Here is a 17,964-nt window from a genome sequence, read left to right on the forward strand (position 1 = left end):
TTTTTGGAGAGAGAGAGAGAGGAGGGAGAGAGAAAGAAACATCGATTTGTTGCTCCATTTATTTATGCATTCATTGGCTGATTCTTGCAAGTGCCCTGACCTGGAATCAAACCCCACAACCTTGGTGTCTGGGGACAACGCTCTAAGCGAGGTACCCAACCAGGGCAAGGTAAGCTTTTCTTAGTTGTTCTGTGATGTGCTTCCATCTTAAGACGCCAACTTTCTCAGGAATCGCCTTCCCTTGACAGCCTTCCTGGTTTTTTTCAGCATGTCTGCACTCTGGATCCAGGCTGGGCGTGAGTGCTGACTTTGTATTCTGTGCTGCAAGATTTAAGTCCTAACAAATCTGAGGGCTAATCATATTCCTGTACAGGATCAGCAGCTTTGGAAAGTTCTAAGCAAGGAGCTCAAGCTTTTGTGGATTGTAACACTGTAGTTACCTGGAAAATATTCTGACTTCTTCATTCTCCAAAACACAATCCCACAAACCCGTTTTTAAGGAAAGGTACTCATCCTAGGGTTTGCACAACAGAGACCTGTGCTTTATTACCCAATTAGAAGTTTTATTAAACATACACTGTTCTAATATAGAACATGCAGTTCGGACTGAATTTAGTTTTGCTTATGACCCAAACTGTCAAATGCCACAAGGAGACAAGCCATGAGAGAGAGTGTCAGGCTAAATACCTTCCTGCAATAACGCAGTTTGAGGAAGAGACAGAATTTAAGGAAATGAATATTGAAGGGAAAGCCCTCTTGGAGAGGGAAACATAGAATGAGGGGCAGGTGCAGTCAGAGAGGGAAACACAGAGTGAGGGGCAGGTGCAGTCAGAGGGGGAAATGCCGGGTGAGGGGTAGGTGCAGTCGGAGGGGCAAACACAGAGTGAGGGGCAGGTGCAGTCGGAGGGGGGATTACCTTGGGAGCAGGAAGCACATTTGAAGGGGGAGATACGCTTACTGGGTCTTCCTCTTTCACGATTCAAAGGTCCCTGCATGTTCCTCAGGCCTGGAGGATAAGACTTCTTCCCCTTCTCTCATTTCACAAGCCTCCCCCTCTCCAGGTGCAGGGATTCCCTCCTCTTCTTCCTGCGGGTCAGCCGCCCCCTCTCCTCAGGTAGGCACTTACTAAGGTTTTGATCATAACAAGTTTGGGGAAGATGTAAGGAAACAAAGTACTTTTGTAAATGGCCGGTGAGAGTTTAAACTGGTAACTTAGGAAGCTCTGTGCGGTTTCCTATATGCCCACCCGTCACCCAGCAGTCCCGTGTCGAAAGAACCACTTTCAAGATGCCTGTAGCAGCACTATGTGCATTAATAGGAGGAACTGCAAAGGCCCAGAGGTTTGGAACTAGGTTAACGGTTTTGCAGGGTGAGTGGGAAGCAAGGAGGATGTCTGCCACAACTCCAGGTCCCCAGGAATGAGGGGTGAGAGGCACGTGCGTTGCTGATCTGTAAAAAGCCAGACCTTAGGCTGCCGATCGTAAGAGTTGGAGCTGGCCGTGGCTGGGTCCAAAGACTCCAGACACCACAGCTCTTGAGCCACACATTCAAGTTGCACAAACCTACTCCCCATTGTCTAAGGACCTCAGGGCCTCCCTGTCTTACCCAGGAGTCCTGTCCCTCTCCGCTCCTCTTTCCACTTTGAATGGCATATGTTCACATCTGTCCCCTGTACCTGATGACATCAGTGGGAAGCCTGTTTGTTGGAGGGCAGGGGACACATTTGTTTTCCCTTGGTTTCCTCTGCTCCCATCTCTATCCTCAGAACCTACCACAGAAGTTTATACCCAGGAATTCAAGATTTCCTTTTTTTTTTCCCCCTCAAAAAATGAGTAAACTTTTCTTTAACCTATTTGCCTTCCCCTCCTTCAAAACACATAAGTAGACCTCTCCTAGCCTTACGTCCATGTTGTGCGAGTCCCAGGTTTTGGTGGGGCCAGAGCAAGCACTTCAGGTGCAGGGCTGAGCAAAGACTCGTAGATCACATCTCCTTGAACTTATATCCAGCTGAACATACACTCCCTTCCGAGATCAGATTATCCCCTTTCACAAGTCAGTCCCCGGGAAGGCCAGTCAACTCAGAGACCAAGATGGTTGATGCAAATGCCTTGGGGCTGTAAAGTCATCTGGGGGTGACCAGTTTGTGCTCTTTTTACCTTCCTGCAAAAGACCTAGCTGTTCGTGAAAAACCCTCAGTTTTCCCACTTAGCCCCTTGAGTTCTACTCCTACGAAATAGGCATGAACCTGGGTTGCTCCTAGAATCCTAGGTGGATCTCTAGGATTTAATATTATCAGTGGTTGGGAGGCCCCTTTTATTTCAGGGTTCTAGGGTGAACTAAAGGCATTCATGTTTTGGAGGGATGTGAGTTTTTCTGCAAGATGATGTTGTAGGAGTGGTTTTACATTTTCTAGCTAGGTTGTTTTTAAAAAAAAACAAACAAAAGCAAACAATTTTTACCCAAATGAACTATCACTTTGGTTTCATAATTAGTATGGCTGATTTCCTGAACTCTTGAAAGTATATTCTATTTCTAAAAGTTAAAAAGCTTTCCTTCTAGCCCAGCTGGCATGGCTCAGCGGTTGAGTGTCGACCTATGATCCAGGAGATCACGGTTCGATTCCATCAGGGCACATTGCCCAGGTTGCGGGCTTGGTCCCCGGGGGGAGGGGGACGGGGGCATGCAAGTGGCAGCTTATCATTGACTCTCTCATCATTGATGTTTCTATCTCTCTCCCTCTCCCTTCCTCTCTCTAAAATCAATACAAACATATAGATATATATCTTAAAAAGCTTTCCTTCTAAAACATCTGTGGGGTGTCTATCTCCCATGCAAAGCCTTCACTTTGTGGTAGGGGGGAGCGGGATGATGTTTTTCTGTCTGCTGTCAAGCACATGGATGATGACCTTCTGCTCTCTTCCCATCTGCCGTTGGACTCTCTCTCTGCCCCTCTTCCTCCCAGGCTCCACATCTACACTGTGAAGTCTGTGCCCTCACACCAGGCGATTTGCCTCACACTGCATATGATTAATAGCACAAGACTGTAGAGTGATATCGCATGGGTTTGAATCCAGCCTCCACTCCTTAACTGACGTTGGGAAGTTACTTAACCTCTCTGCTTCAGGTGCTTCTGTCTGTAATATGGGAATAATCATGGCACCCACCTCTGTAGAAACTCAGAAGAGTGCTCAGCACAAAGTAAGTGCCCAGTTCAGTAGTGGCACTGTTATATATTGAATAAATGAGTAAAGAAATGAGATGTTGCCATCAGATCTTGGCTTTTGAAGGTACCTTAGAAAGAAATAGTATTTGACTGACTTTCTTCCTCAACCCCTCAACGGATGGTCTGTTTCTTGGTCAGCCGAGAGTACGTGTCCAAATTCCCACCAAGTCTAGGAATCAATCCCCTTCACCACATCTCAAACTGGTAGATTTTGAGTCTGAGTGCTTGCTTTGCTAATGTGCCATTCCATTTTGTAACTGCCTTAATTATTAGATTTTTTTTTCTTCTTACAATGACCTAAAACCAATCTCCTTGTAACCTCTTCACTCTGATCTGTGGAAATTCAGAAAATGTGAGGGTCATAATCCCTGTTCCTTAGGAAGGTTTTAGATTCATCCATTCACTCCACAAATACTCATTAGGTAATTACATGCCAGGCACACTGACATTGAGAAGCAGCCCTGATCTTTGTGAATCCTGTGCCTGGGTGGGAACGATACTCACACATACCCATCACAATTTGTGAGCAATACTTCGAGAGTGCTATGGAGAGTAAAAAAGAAATTAATGTAAACATGGGTAGCCAGAGAAGGTTTGTGTAAGGGAAGTGACTTTAAAGCTGGCCCCAGGCTGGCTGGTTTGGGGGGGAGGAGTGGAGAGTGGGGGTTGATTCCAAGCAGAGAACAGTGGAATGTAGGGTGGAGAGGAGGGAGATAGATGGGATGAGACGGGTAGGCAAGGGGAGGACCTTGGTGCTACAGTTAAGGAGTGTGAATTTTATTCCAAGTACGAAGAGACACCACTGAAAGGCTTTAAGCAAGGGAGTGGCATTATCCATTTTATATTTAAAAAGATAAATGGCTGTTGTGTTGAAGAGAGATTGGAAGAAGATGAGTGGAGATTCCAGTTAAAAGGCAGCTCATGGTGAATTGAATTAGAATGGTCACCATAGAAATGAAAAGTAAATAGACTTAAGAGGTGTTTTGGAGGTAGACTGCAGAGGACTTGGTGGTGGATTATATATGGCAGGGGGGAGAGAGGTATCAGGCTGAGACTCAGAGAGTGGCCCCTGCATGGTTAGCATCCTAGCTTCCCTTACAGTTGGGAAGTCACCAGCCAGCAATCAAGTATTTTCAATATTACAACTAGTGGATTTCTACTTAGTCTGCTGGAGGTGCCATCTACTAAAAGGTGGAAATCTACAGGGGGAAAATGAATTGAAGGGATTCAGTTGTTGGGTCAAGAGTTCAGATTTGGTTGTGTTAATTTTAATAAGCCCTTGAGATATTAAAATGCAGATGTTAAGTTGGCAATTGGATATAACAACTTGGCTGGGAATTGTGAGCACGTTGTTGGCATTTAAAGCTATGGGAATGTGTATGCTGTCACTTAGACCCTGTGTGCAAGTGGGAAGTGGGCCGGGGACTGAGCCACAAGGGGTGAGTAGAAGAGCAGAGGGTTGGAAAGTGGGCAGAGCCAGAGAGGGGCCACAGACGTTGGGGCCAGGTGATGGGGATGGGCGCTGGAATGGAGTGGGTTTATGAAGATGGTGTAGGTTGAGAGTAGGTGAGATTACAGAAGTCACGTGGAAAGACAACTCCAAAACATTTGCTGTGGGGGAGAATTAAAAGGGCTGGTGGTAAGTGGAGGGGCTCTTGTGTTCACGGGGAATCTGTCATTTCCTGTCTCTCATTCTGAATACTCCCCTAATTGGTTTAGTCGTTCTTTATATGACAGTATTTTACAGAAGATCCTATAACTCGCGCTTAGCAGGGTTTCCCCCTAGAGTAGGATGCTTCACCCAAAATGTGTTGTGATCCAGCCGGAGCTGGGGCCAGGGCTGCCCTGCGCTGCGTCTTGCTTTCCTTCTAAATATTAACAGATTCAACTAAGCTTACAGATTTAGGCAGCCGTGCCCTCTGTTGGTTTATTCTGAAACTGCAATCAAATCAAGCTCCTTTGCACTGCTGTCAGGCTAAGTCCCTTTACTCTGTACTTGTGCACTGAGACTTTAACCTAGAAGAACCATGGATCAGGGGTAGCCAGGAGCTCTTGAGAAAGAAGCTCTGTAACTCATTGAGGTGGAAGACAACTCCAGGCTAAGCAGACAACACCAGCTTTATGATTCCCATTTGACAGATGAGGAAGCTGGAACTCGGCACAGCATCATTTAAGAGGGAGAAATTGAGCAGTAGAGCTCCTTTCTGTGTCCTAGTAGGGGCACAGAAATATATACCATATTTCTTTTGAATGCTCTCAATTGTTTTTTGCAGGATAGAAATACAAAGTGAATGTTTAAATGTTGTTATTCTACTATACTTTTGGGACCATCTAAAAGGCAAATCAGGCCCTGGCTGGGTAGCTTAATTGGGTAGAGCACTGTCCTTATACACCAAGGTTGTGAGTTTGATCCCCAGTCAGAGCCCATACAAGAATCAACCAATGAATGCATAAATAAGTGGAACAAATTGATATTTCTCTCTCTCTCTCCCCTCCTCTCTCTAAAATCAATCAATAAATAAAAATTTAAGGCAAATCATAGAGATACTCATTCTTTCTTTCATTCACTAAATATCAATTGAACACCTAATATATGCCCGACACTGTTTTTCATAATGGAGATACAGTGGTAAACAAAACAGACAAACTTCCTGCGCACACACTCCAATATGAAGTGATAGATGATAAATAAGGTAAAATATACACAGTGCACTAGATAGTAATGGTGGTAAGAAGGAAGCAAAGCAGGGGAGCAGGATACGAAATGTTGGGCCTGGGTGTTGTGTGGAGATTTTAGTTCGAGTGGCCAGGGAAGTGGACTTGAGTAAAGACCTGAGGGAAGTGAAGCTGGCCACACAGATGCTGAATGCAGCTGCAGAGCACTGAGGTGGAAGTGCCTGGCATATTAGAGGAACAGCAAGGAGGCCAGCATGGCTGGAACAGCAGGAACGCAGAGGAGAATGTTTGGAGATGAGGGGCAGAGATATAACTGGGCAGATCACTTACAGATGACCTTGTAGTAAGGATTTCAGCAAGTGAGGCAAGGGAATTGGGTCTCCTTTGGATGGTGTTAAGCAGAGGAGTAAAATAATCTGTATTTTAACAGGGCCATTCTCTCTGCTACACACTGAGTGGGACTAAAGCAGGGAAACCAGTGAGGGGACTACTGTAAAACTCCAGGCAAAAGAACTTTTGTAGGAAGACCAATAGAATTTTCTGAGGATTGCATGGGGGTTGTGAAAGAAAGTGTCGTCAAAGATGACACCAAAGTGTCTGCTGAAGCTGGAAGAATGAGTGAGGTTGTAGCTACCTGAGATGAGGAAGGCTACGGGAACCAATGGAGGTGGTAGGGCTCAGTGTGGGACATGTTAGGTTTGAGCTACCTGCTGGACATCCCATTAGGAGTGTCAAACTGGTGACTGGATATACATATCTGGAGTTACTTAGGAGGTGGTACTGGAGATACAGACTCAGGAATTATCATGACATAGATGGTATTTCAATTGATGAGGTGAACTGAAAAAGATAAGAAGCTCAAGGACTGAGCCCCGTGGCACTCTGGTAGTTAGAGGTTTGCGAGATAGGAAGGAGTGGCCAGAAGGTGGAAAGGAAACTTCACTAGTGCCGTGTCATGGAAGCCAAATGAAAGAAATAGTTTGAGAGAGAGAGTAATCCACTGTGTCACATGCTGCAGGTAATTTGAATAAGATGAGAGCTGAGAACTGACCACTGGATATAGGATGGTTTCTCTAATTCTCCTGACTTATAATGGGTTGTCTTGTTCTAACTTTTCCCCCAGGTCGTAGCAGATACCAATATAAGCGCCATAGCATCTCAGCTTGAAAACCTGTCTACAGGCTACCACCTTGGCTCCCCCACTGCTGAACACCCTCCGGAAGACACAGAGTGAGTGCTCTAGATGCAGAGTGCCTGTTACGTGTGTGGGCAGAGCTCAGTGAGGCCTTTTCCAGATTCTCAAGCATGCGTCCTGAAGAAGGGAGGGAGCTGTGTGCATTACTTTTCTAATTCGTAGACAGTCTCCAAGAGAGCACCAGGGTTTCCTTATTTCTCACAGAGCTTTGTTCCACTGGATAGGTTCCTAACAGACTGTTGTCGCAGGGCTTGCGCACCCACGTCTGGTCTGGTCGCTTTGACACGTGCCTGCGCCCTCTCCCCTAAGAAGCTGCAGATTTACAGCCCAGGTGCACCCTGCTTGATTATGCAAGGAACCAGGCTTCCTCAGCTTCCTAAGCAAAACCTTGTAATACTTGCTGGCGTCCTTCATTAAAACCAGTCCTTGCAGTGAAAATTGCTCATTAAAGGCAGTGTTTCTCAAACTAGAGTGTGCATAAAAATAATCTAAAGAGCATATTTAAAAATGCTAATTTCCCTGGCCCCATTCTCAGGGATTCTGAGTGGGTGGTCTATAGTGGCCTCTCCAGGGAGAGTTTGCTACAGAGGCAGAGGATCTATACTTTGAGAAATGCTGCCTAACTTATTCCCCTCAGTACCACCAGTGCCTGGTTGCTAGTAGGTGCCCAATAAATGTTTATTGGCTGACCTGAATGGTTTATTGGAAGGATCTGGTGATCACAGCCGTTCCCAACTTTTTCCTGGTATTTCATCAAGTGACATCTTTGGATTTGTTTTTCTTAAGGAAAGAATTTTAAACTAAGTTCCTTTTACTATTTTCTCATTATGAAAGTAATAAATGCATGCTCTTAAAATATGACAAACCCATGAAAGTATACCATTTTTAAGTTAAAATGGCCCTTTCCTTCAAAAAAAAAAAAAGAATCAGACCCTTCTAGAAAGAGTAGTATACATTTAGCATTTTTTGATGTGTCCATTTTTTTTTAATGATTCCACGGCTGCACAGCTCCTGACGGGTTGAGAGCCACTAGTTTAAAAGAATTTAAATCACTTATAATCCAACCAGTGGTAATATCTGGAGATTTTTTTTTTTTTACTAGTCTTCTACACAAAAAATTACAATTGAAAATGTGAGGTAAATGGAGGCAAACTCCATCTGATGTTGCCAGTTGAGAAGTGGAGCTGCATTCCTCCCTCTCCCCCTGAAACAGGGCTCTAATTGTGAATAGACATGATTCCGAAAGTCTCCATTGATTTGGTGGCCCCCGGGGCTAGCTCTAAAACAATGGCTTTGAACATCTAGGTTCCCATTTCAGTGTTCTTGGAAATGGAGGCCTGTGTTTGAAAGAAGAAACATAAATCAAGTTCATGTCTAGCCAGTTGGTCATTACCAAGAGTACTTGGAAGGCCACGAAGTAATGAAAAGTAGAGCTTTATTTGGGATGTCACTACCATTCAGCCATAGGGGATAATTCATCATTAGTCAGCAGATATTGAGTGCCTTCCTAAGGCTCAACACTGCACAAGCGCTGGATCCCGAGGATTCAAACTTAGAAACATAGGTGAAGGCATTGCCCCAGTCCTCAGGGAACTGCAGAGAACTGGAAAAAAACACCCATAAACCCATGGTTATAAAAGAGCTGATAAGTGTAGGAGAGCCTAGTTCAGTGAGAGAGGTAAGCAAGCCCAGGGTCCTGTGAACCCATGGAAGAGGGGCATCACTCAGCTAGGGAGTGTACTTGGAGGCAGTAACGCCGAAGCCGAGTGTTAAAGAAATCAGAAAAAGCAGGAGTGGCATTCAAAACAGTCATCAATGTATGTGGCATAGACATTCAGCAATTACTATGGGTGCCTGCTATAAGCAACCAGTAGGTACCTCAACGAACAGCTGGTATCTGTGTGAACCAGCTGAAAATCAAGCCTAAAATAAGCCAGGTAAAAGTGAGAAGGGGGAGAGGGAAGAATACTTTAGTCAGACAGAACAGCATATTCAAGGGTTTGTTTATATCCCAGTTTTGCGTAATTTTTCTAAACGTGAATGGCTGAGTTTACACCCCCTGCCTCTGCCTCCCGGGCGTGCACGCTGTCGCAAAACCAGTGATGCTGCCAGGACACAGGCATGAGCCCCCTGCTGCAAGAAGGATGACGGTGTCTGCAATACCAGAGTTCCTGCAGGTGTTTGCCCTTTGGACAGCCACATTTTGGAATAAGAGACTGGTGTTAAGCTTAGATTTAACTCCTTAAGCCCATGTAGGTAATTTGATGTTTAGCCATGTTGTTTCTGAGAGAGATGACTTTCACACTGGACGAAGCTCTGAAAATCGAAATGATGCGTTTGAAAGAGATTTCCTTTCTCCATTTTGCTGTAGCTTGGTTTCTCTCTTCTCCTGGATTTCAGTTCTTGTTTGCAGTCATGATCCTGAGTTTGTGACAGGCACAGTGCGTAGTGCTAGGAATACTCAGATGATTAAGACTTAAAGAGTTCAAAATAAAAAAAATTTTAAAAATTTCCAAAAAAGACTTCATGGTCTGACAGAGGAGAAAGATCGTTAAGTAGTCACAATACACTGTAACAAGGGCCCCCATGGAAATCTGGGCCGCGTGCCAGGGGGCACCGGGAAGGTGCGGCTCACTCTCCCACGGGAGGCCTGGAAGCACCACAGTGGGGGCGGCTTTGGAAGAGTGAATCCCCACGGAAGGTGGAAGCGGTGGAGCAGGTGGGTGAGGGTGTTCAGGCAGGAAGAAGGGCAGGTGACTGAGCTGTCCCGCCGCCGTCACCTGCAGACCCGCAGTCTGCACTAAGCTAAGGTGATGCCCCACCCCCTACCTCCGTGCACATTCTTTAAGGATGTAAAGACGGCTCCGTTCAGTTTTAAATAGTCAACTTCAGAGTTTAAAACTAAGCAGAGGGAAGGATGCTTTGTCAGCTTCAGCATCATGACTTTATTTGTAAATAAAGAACAGTGGGTTTTATGAAAAAGAAACCCCTAAAACACCAAGACCATTGGTCATTGGTCCAGCATGATATGGGAAATTTTAAAATGTTTCTAGATTGCTCTCTGAGAGTGTGATTTGACCTTAATAGTTTCGCAGTATGAAAGTCTCTCTCAAATCTGTGTTCTTCCGTGAAAATGAAATTCCTTCTCAATATCTATTCTCAAATTAAACAGCATGCATTGTGTTTTCAGAACACCTCCACCTAAGATTATTACTTTGGAGAAAGGCTCTGAAGGATTGGGGTTTAGTATTGTAGGGGGTTATGGAAGTCCCCATGGAGACCTGCCAATTTATGTCAAGACTATATTTGCAAAGGTATTTTTTTCCTTTTTTACTGTACTTTTTTTTTTTTTAATCAAACCTAGGTTAGATTTTTTTTTAAGTGCTTTGGTTTATTTTGGGCTATACCTGGGTGTGTACATGTGTGCTTATTTCGTTTTAATCTTACAGGAAATTCCCTCAACCAGACTAGTGAAAGAAGAGTTATAATAGTGGAGTCACAGAAATGTAATTTCCTTGGGACTCTATTACAAAAGTAGATGCTGGTAGATTTTAACAAGCTTCTTCTTTCAGCAACACAGTATCAGGAGAGTGCCATGCTCTTTGGAAGCTGGCCTCAGTGTCACTGTGGGCTAGTGCAAAGATCTGTTCTCCCTTGAGGTAGCAGACACAAGAGGGCCACGTGGCATAAAGCTTTGTACAAGCCTCCGATCAGTGCAACATTCGTGGCTGCCCATCACCAAAAACCTCGGGACACTGTAGCTTAAGGTAGTTTCTCTCTTACAATAGTCTGCCAGGTACTTGCAGGATCAGACCAATAAGTTAGATGAAGACTAGATAATACTGTTTTTCAGGAATTAAATACCCCAATGTATTTAATACACAGGTCATGGTGTGCTTGCCTCCAGACGGCTCTTAGATAAGTTATTTTTAACTTCATTAGGATTTTTAAACTTGGAATTTAATTTTATTATAAATTTTGAAGAGCTCTAAAAAGTACTCAGCATTGATATTGCAATTTTCTTCTTTATTGGTTTTATCACAGTCATTTGTTTATTAATTGATCTGATTGCCTCCTTTAGTTTTATTTCCCTAAAGAAATAAAGGTCTTCTTAATAAATAATAAATAAATAAATAAAAGTTTTCAAAATAAGAAGATAGCTACTTTCTTTTTCTAGAAAGTTATGCTAGATACTAAATACAAGTCTGCTTTTACTTGTCAATATCTTATCTCCTGTTTATTGGGCCTAACCATGACCTGACCTAATCCATAAGTCATTTGGCACTTGCCTTTGGGACCCATTAGGCACCTGCGGATGTACTCACCTGTTTCCATCTTGCTAAGGTGCCTATTAGGAAGGCATGTCATTCCTAAACATACATCTGCTGACTTGGTGACAGGCCAAAGGGGAGGGGAAAGGCAAATTAAAAACATTCTAGACAGCAGTGCTGCCTGGGTCTGATCATTGCCCAGATGGGTGAGCCACCTGCAGACCCCCCTTTTCCTGAGACTCCACCATGAGTCGTCGTGATGGCAGTTCTTTGGGGGCATTATTAGACTTTGCTTTTAAGGAGCCAGCTATGTAGATAAGGGCAGTGGAAAGGCTGCAAGGTGAGCCCTCACCTGTTAGCAGGCTGTGCCTGCACCTCCGGAAAAGCCCTCCAGAGTGTTGGCATCACCAGCCCGCCTTGTAACCGTCGGGGGTCAGCTGCAGCCCCGAGAGCGCCGGGCAGCGCCCGAGGCCTTTGACCCGGCCCGCACCAGCGGCACCGAGCCAGGCGGCTTTTGTCAGGCCACCCGAACATATGGCTGGGAGTGAAATGGCCATGCACTGCTGGTGGGTTTTTGAAAAGAAACAACCATCAAATCACAGTGGGACAGAGTAGTGGGAATAATTGAGGCTCACACAAAATGCTCTTTTCAAAGGTCCCCATTGAAAGTGCTCATTTAGGAAGCACTTACGTAAGTCGTAGCATAGTAGTAAATATTGAATACCCTTGGTATGTTTTGTTTTATTTTTTAAGGAGCGGACCTTTTTTGTAAAGTGAGGCATACCTGAAAATGAAAAGCTCTGAATTAAAAAAAAGAAAAAGTTCTAAAGCCCTAACTAATGGCCTACTTAGTTCAGTCAGTTTCAATAAGAGGATATTCCGATGGGAGTTGTTGTTGTTATTATTATTAAGATAGTTCCATAGAGTTTGCTAAAAGATTTCATTTGATGATTTTTTTCTCTTTCTTTTTTTTATTTGTTAGAGTGAACCAATATAACCGAATTTAAAAGTTTTCTAAAAAGAATCAATAAACCAAAAACTGGTGGAGTTTTTTTAGTAGTTAAGTCTTTCTAAAACAAATTTTGACACTAAGCCAAATGTTTCCCCATAGAAATTTTGAAGATCTAGAAACTATAGCTATATGTTTTTCATGTTTTTAATACTGCACATATATTCTTTAAAATGCTTGTCTTTTTAGGTTTCTGGATCTTAGATAGCCACCAGATGTGGATTTTATTGGTGTCCTAAGCCTCATTTAATATTTCTCTTAACTAAGAAATTAATTTGGCCCATCAAGATCTTTCCCCTCTAGAAATATGAAGCATCGCAGGCACTTTGGGTATATAGGATTTATATACCCAAATCTGATTAAGAGGCTCTCCAGACTTTCCATTGTCTTTCTGGTGTTTGGTTGGAAACTTCTGACTCAAAGCTGACTTTAGGTCTTAGTCACTTCAGCAGCCAGATTTTACCATAAGCAAAAAGACATGGACCTAAAGGCTTCAACAACCCTGAAAATTCAGAGCCTGTGAAATATAAAAGCATGAGTTTGATCATTGCATTATACTACCACCATTATTGAGTAAATACTGTGTGCCATACATTTAATCCTTAGAACAGGTGAGAGGTAGATAGTAGGTACCTATTTTACAGTGCAGAGAGGCTAAGTGAGGGAGCTGGGACTCAGCAAGTGGGTAAAAGCCACATTTTCGAACCAGACGGAGGTCTATCTGTGAATGATTCATTTCTTTCTTCTCTGCTTAGTCCACATGTGCCACATTGATAATGTAGGAGAGGAGAGCCAGTCAGTAGTAATTATCATATAAGCACAACAATATCTGAAATAGTGTATACATACTAGAAAATTGAAAAGCCATCCTTTTTGGCATTAATGGAAATGAAAACTTGAAGAGCTTAACATGTCTTTAAAAAAAATGAATTACGAAAATAGCTGAGGTTTACTGAAGCCTTTAAATCTCAACATGTATAATTTAATAAAGTCCAGTTAGCCAATAATCCCTATTTTATTCATTAGAGTTACTTGTTTAATCCTGTCTTTAATGCAGTTAACACACTTCTTAAAAGAAAAAAACGATTTGAATGAAATTGCAAGTTATTTAATTTTGGTATTTCCCCCCCAGTATAGGCCTGGTTTTGAGTATTCTTTATTACAGCTTTACTCAGGAATTCTACCCGTTCCACAGCATTGAAATTCTAGATAATTCACCCGCCACCTCAGGACTTCCACCTTCAGCAGACACATGTCTCTGAAACGTTAGTGCCTCTTAGCTCAGCTTCTGAATGAGTCAGTCAGGTGCTACTAGGTACCTGAGGCCTTAATTATTTCCCCAGTGGTTCAGTATCATTTAAGCACCCTTATGGCACTGACTTTTCAAGGGATTTTCATAGTTACCCCTGTAGATGGAAAAAGCCTCCTGTAAATCGTCTTCTAGGTCTTTCCTTTCCCTACACATCTAAAATATTTCTAGTAATATCACAGCAGTTTTAGATACTTGCTCTGTGGCATTTTGAGGAGCATGCGTGACTGTATATAACGAAAGTAGTCACGTAGGAGCCTATGCAGATGATCAAAGGTACGTCAAGTTGAAGCTTTTGAATATGATACTGCAAAATGTTAGAGATGCTACACTTTTGTGTATTCATTTATAGAACAACTTTATTGAGATATAATTCACATACCGTGCAATTCACCCACTTAGAGGCTACACTCACTTTTGACATCACCGCAGTGCTGACAGGTTAATGACACAGTGGGGACCCGTTCTGTACAGTGATGGTGTTAGCAATCAGACTAACCCCAGATTCAGGCCCGCCTTCATTTTCATATTACATATTCATGACTATGGCACCATATAACATTCAAATACCATTTAGCCCTGAATATTGAAATAAGGTCCTACTTGTATTAAAAGAAATATGAATGTTATTACATTTCTACTAGTATGTTATTTAAACAGTGCATAGTTATGGTTGCTATTCAATGACTATTTGAATTAACATATCCTACATTTTTCTTAATTTTCTTAATTTAAAAACATTACCTAGAAATAACTTTAATTGGTAGCTTTTAAAGTTGCTCTTTTAATATGCACACCATAGTATTAATGTTATTTGAATGTTAATTGCTTCACCCTGGATTAAACTGAGATGTTTCTTGTTTGTAGGGAGCAGCTGCAGATGACGGCCAATTGAAGCGAGGTGATCAAATTTTAGCTGTTAACGGCGAGACTCTAGAAGGTGTCACTCATGAGCAAGCTGTGGCCATTCTAAAACGCCAGAGAGGGACTGTAATATTAACTGTGCTGTCATGAGCCTCGGGTCCTGATCACAAGGTAGATGCTGTAGAATATCCATAGGAAGACGAAGCTGAGAGGATGAGAGGCAGCCTCCACTCCAGTCCGCCTGCATTCACTCTTACTGCCCCATCCTCTGCTCAGGAGAGGTGGCTGAGGTTTCACATGAATCTCCCACCTCAGTAACCTCCCTAATGTTTTCCAGCATCTGCACCCTCTTGGTGAGGTTGAATGCGTCTTATCCGCTTTGCATTTAACGTTGATGTTTATCAACTGGCAGTAACTGGTTCTGATTATATTTGCTGAAACTGAAGTTAACGACGACTCATTCCTTATGCCCTCTCCCCCCATCCCTCCTCAAACAGATTCTTAACAGTAACCTCAGATCTCATCTGGTGAACAGAAACAAATGTTAAGCAACTGTCATCTCACTCATGATTTACTTATGCTAATTGTCTCTTCAAGTACGCCAGAAAACATTAGCAGTGTAATTAATTTACCAGTGATCCCCATGATGAAATACCAAATTCTCCTATGGGAAATTACTGTGTTCTCTTCTGTACGACTTACAGTCAAGTAAGTCTCAAACTCATTTCTCTGGCTAGATCTTTATACATTAGTCATGGGTGATTATGATGAGTCAATTTGCAGACCGTAATCTAAAAACTCTGAAAGGCTTTCTAATTATTTTCTTAGCTACATAAATGCAGACTACCTAGCAAAAGCACCTTATTCTCAACAGGAACAATTAACATCCGTGTTCTATATTCTAACAATGCTAAATTATGTTCAAGTCTGGGAAGTTCATCTGGAGTTAATGGCATCTCAGTAGGCAAGTATCATTTCCACCCCTCAGTCTTCAGACAAGGAGGTGGAAGCCCCAAAACCACACTGCAGAGATCAGGAAGTTTTGCCTCAAGTCAGATGAGGTCTAGGTGGCCTTGGCCTTGTGGAACATGAAGTGAGAAATTTGTGTATCCTTCCCCTTGGCTCCATACTGGTCAGTCTAGCTGCACAGATTATAGGAACGTAGATGGAGCAATGTGCTTAACCACAAAGTGACTGAGCAGATAAACTGAGCCTAGGAATCAGTGATTGTTCCTTGGCTAATGTTTCCTGGTCTCCAGGGAGCCTCCCATTTGCTGTAGTTTGCATGCTAAGAAAGCAACTGCAGCAGAAAATACAAGAATACCTTTAAGGTTGGTTAGGGACATTCTTATTCGGGTATTAGCAGGGAAAAAATGGGGAGATGCTTATCAGTGATTGTTTTAGGTTCTTCTGTTAAAAAAAATGCACCATGAGTGTGAGTACTGGGATCATTAATGGAAGTAGTTGGCATTATTTAACCAAAACACAATGCTGCAAATGGTTCACAGTAATTAGCAAAATGTAATGGGCTCTAATTTAAAATGTTATTTAATAAGTATAGATTTTAACTGAGAATTATCTTTGAGTAAATATAATCACGAAGTGCATTAACTCTTGTTGGAATATTTTGTGGCTATTCCAAAGTATAGAGTGCCTAAATTTTATGTTGAAAATGTCTTTCAAGATTGGTATTAAGTTTTTTGAAATTGCACATGGCTTTTAAAATTTCTAATGTATCCAAGATATGCAGTATCGTTAGGATCCTGTCTTTCAATGCATGAGAAGCTATCAACCTCTGAACATTCTATGTTAATGTATCTGCAAGAACAGCTCAGGCATCCAAGAAGAAATGAAGCCCAAATAAAACTTGAACATGCACCTTAAAATAATATATACATATATATACTTTTTGAAATGTGATTCTGCTTGATTTTGATGGCGTGTCCATTAAATACACATTTTGAAATAATATATTGTTGTTGTGTGTCTTTACACATGACCTGTCCTTTAGGTCATGTTACTCAAAGTCTATTGATAAAAAAATTGTAATGCTTTATACTCCTTGCTGCAGCAAACTGACAGAACTGGGGTTTCTCATAACTGGTTCTGTCTCTGCCTGCATGATTAATAAATAATTGCCTTGCCAAAAAATACTTTTTTGCATCAGATAAGCTTACGAGAATAAGAAGATGGGACTTTGTAAAAGGAGTAGTTTTCTCAGCCACATATATTGTTTTGGCTTCATTTGGACCATTTATGTATAGTAATAATATCACTAATTGTAGTTAGCTTGAGAGGGAAATAAACCAGGAAAAGCAAAACTGCTGAATGTTTGTATGTACAAGATGTTAAGATTTTAAATAAATGTAATTGCCTAAGGAGCAAATGGAGTCTTATTATATATGAAAAAAGTTCAATTTCTGTACCTGATTTTGTTTTTTCCTTCAGCCATTATGTTCCCTAATAGAAAAAAATCCAACTTTTCACAGGGTTTTTCAGTATCCTGTTAAAATCCGAGATCCGCCCTGGCTGGTGTTGCTCAGTGGTGAGAGCATTGGCCCATGCACCGAAGGGTTGCAGGTCCAATTCCCAGTCAGGGCACATGCCCGGGTTGTGGGCTTCAACCCGGGTGGGGGGCATGCAGGAGGCAGCCGATTGATGTTTCACTCTCTCATTGATGTTTCTCTCTCTTCTTCTCCCTTCCTCTCTAAAGATGAATTAAAAAACCTTTTTAAAAAAAATTTTTAATTCAGGTCATAGTTCCAGTTTTATGTTATCCTAATGTAAATGTTACATTTTTCTTTTAATTGATTGATTTTAGAAAGAGAGAGAGAGAAACATCGATTCATTGTTCCACTTATTTATGCATTCATTGGTTGCTTCTTGTATGTGCCCTGACCAGGGGATCGAACCCACAACCTTGGCGCATCGGGACGACACTCTAGCCAACTGAACTACCTGGACAGGGCACGTTTTTGACAGCTTGACTCTCAAATCTTCAGATTCCCTATATTTAAGTAAAGATGAAAAAAGAAACATTTCACTGTACAATACCAAGATAAAAACTAAAATGTGTGTGTCTGTGTGTGAGAGACTGTGTAAGACTTTAACCTCTACCTGTTCTGAGCATTTCTTTCATTTCCATTCACTTTAAAAAACACATAAGCTGCTTTGGTCTTGCTTTCCTGAGATGTTGCTATCAAGTATCAGGACCCATGCTGGGCTGAGATATACAGGAGCAAAAATTTCTCTGATCCTCTCTAGAATCAGACTTTAGCAACGAGGGCAGCCTCACCATTGCAGCCTGTCCTGCCCGCCACCACTGCTGCCGTTTCACCGGTGGGAGAAACGTGCCGGAGGGAGGCCGTGGCTTGCCCAGGCGCCCAGCTGATTTTTAGGCAGAAGAGTCTCCAGTAA

The 17,964-nt window shown here is 42.4% G+C and overlaps 1 protein-coding gene across 4 annotated transcripts in view; it reads left to right on the top strand.

Annotated features, from left to right (window-relative positions):
* Window positions 1–16,518, top strand: part of PATJ (PATJ crumbs cell polarity complex component) — a 246,892-nt gene extending 230,374 nt beyond the window's left edge. For 2 of the 4 annotated variants that reach the window (XM_081145252.1, XM_081145253.1), the window contains 3 exons: window positions 7,023–7,129; window positions 10,285–10,408; window positions 14,551–16,518. In XM_081145252.1, the coding sequence (XP_081001378.1) occupies window positions 7,023–7,129; window positions 10,285–10,408; window positions 14,551–14,697 (378 nt within the window). In that variant the 3' untranslated portion in view covers window positions 14,698–16,518. The remainder of the gene's footprint in view (window positions 1–7,022; window positions 7,130–10,284; window positions 10,409–14,550) is intronic. The other 2 variants (XM_081145254.1, XM_081145255.1) reach the window with 1 other exon arrangement.
* Window positions 16,519–17,964: the final 1,446 nt, after the last annotated feature.

Source organism: Miniopterus schreibersii (assembly GCF_964146895.1).
Source record: "Miniopterus schreibersii genome assembly, chromosome: 8".
Lineage (NCBI taxonomy): Eukaryota > Metazoa > Chordata > Mammalia > Chiroptera > Miniopteridae > Miniopterus > Miniopterus schreibersii.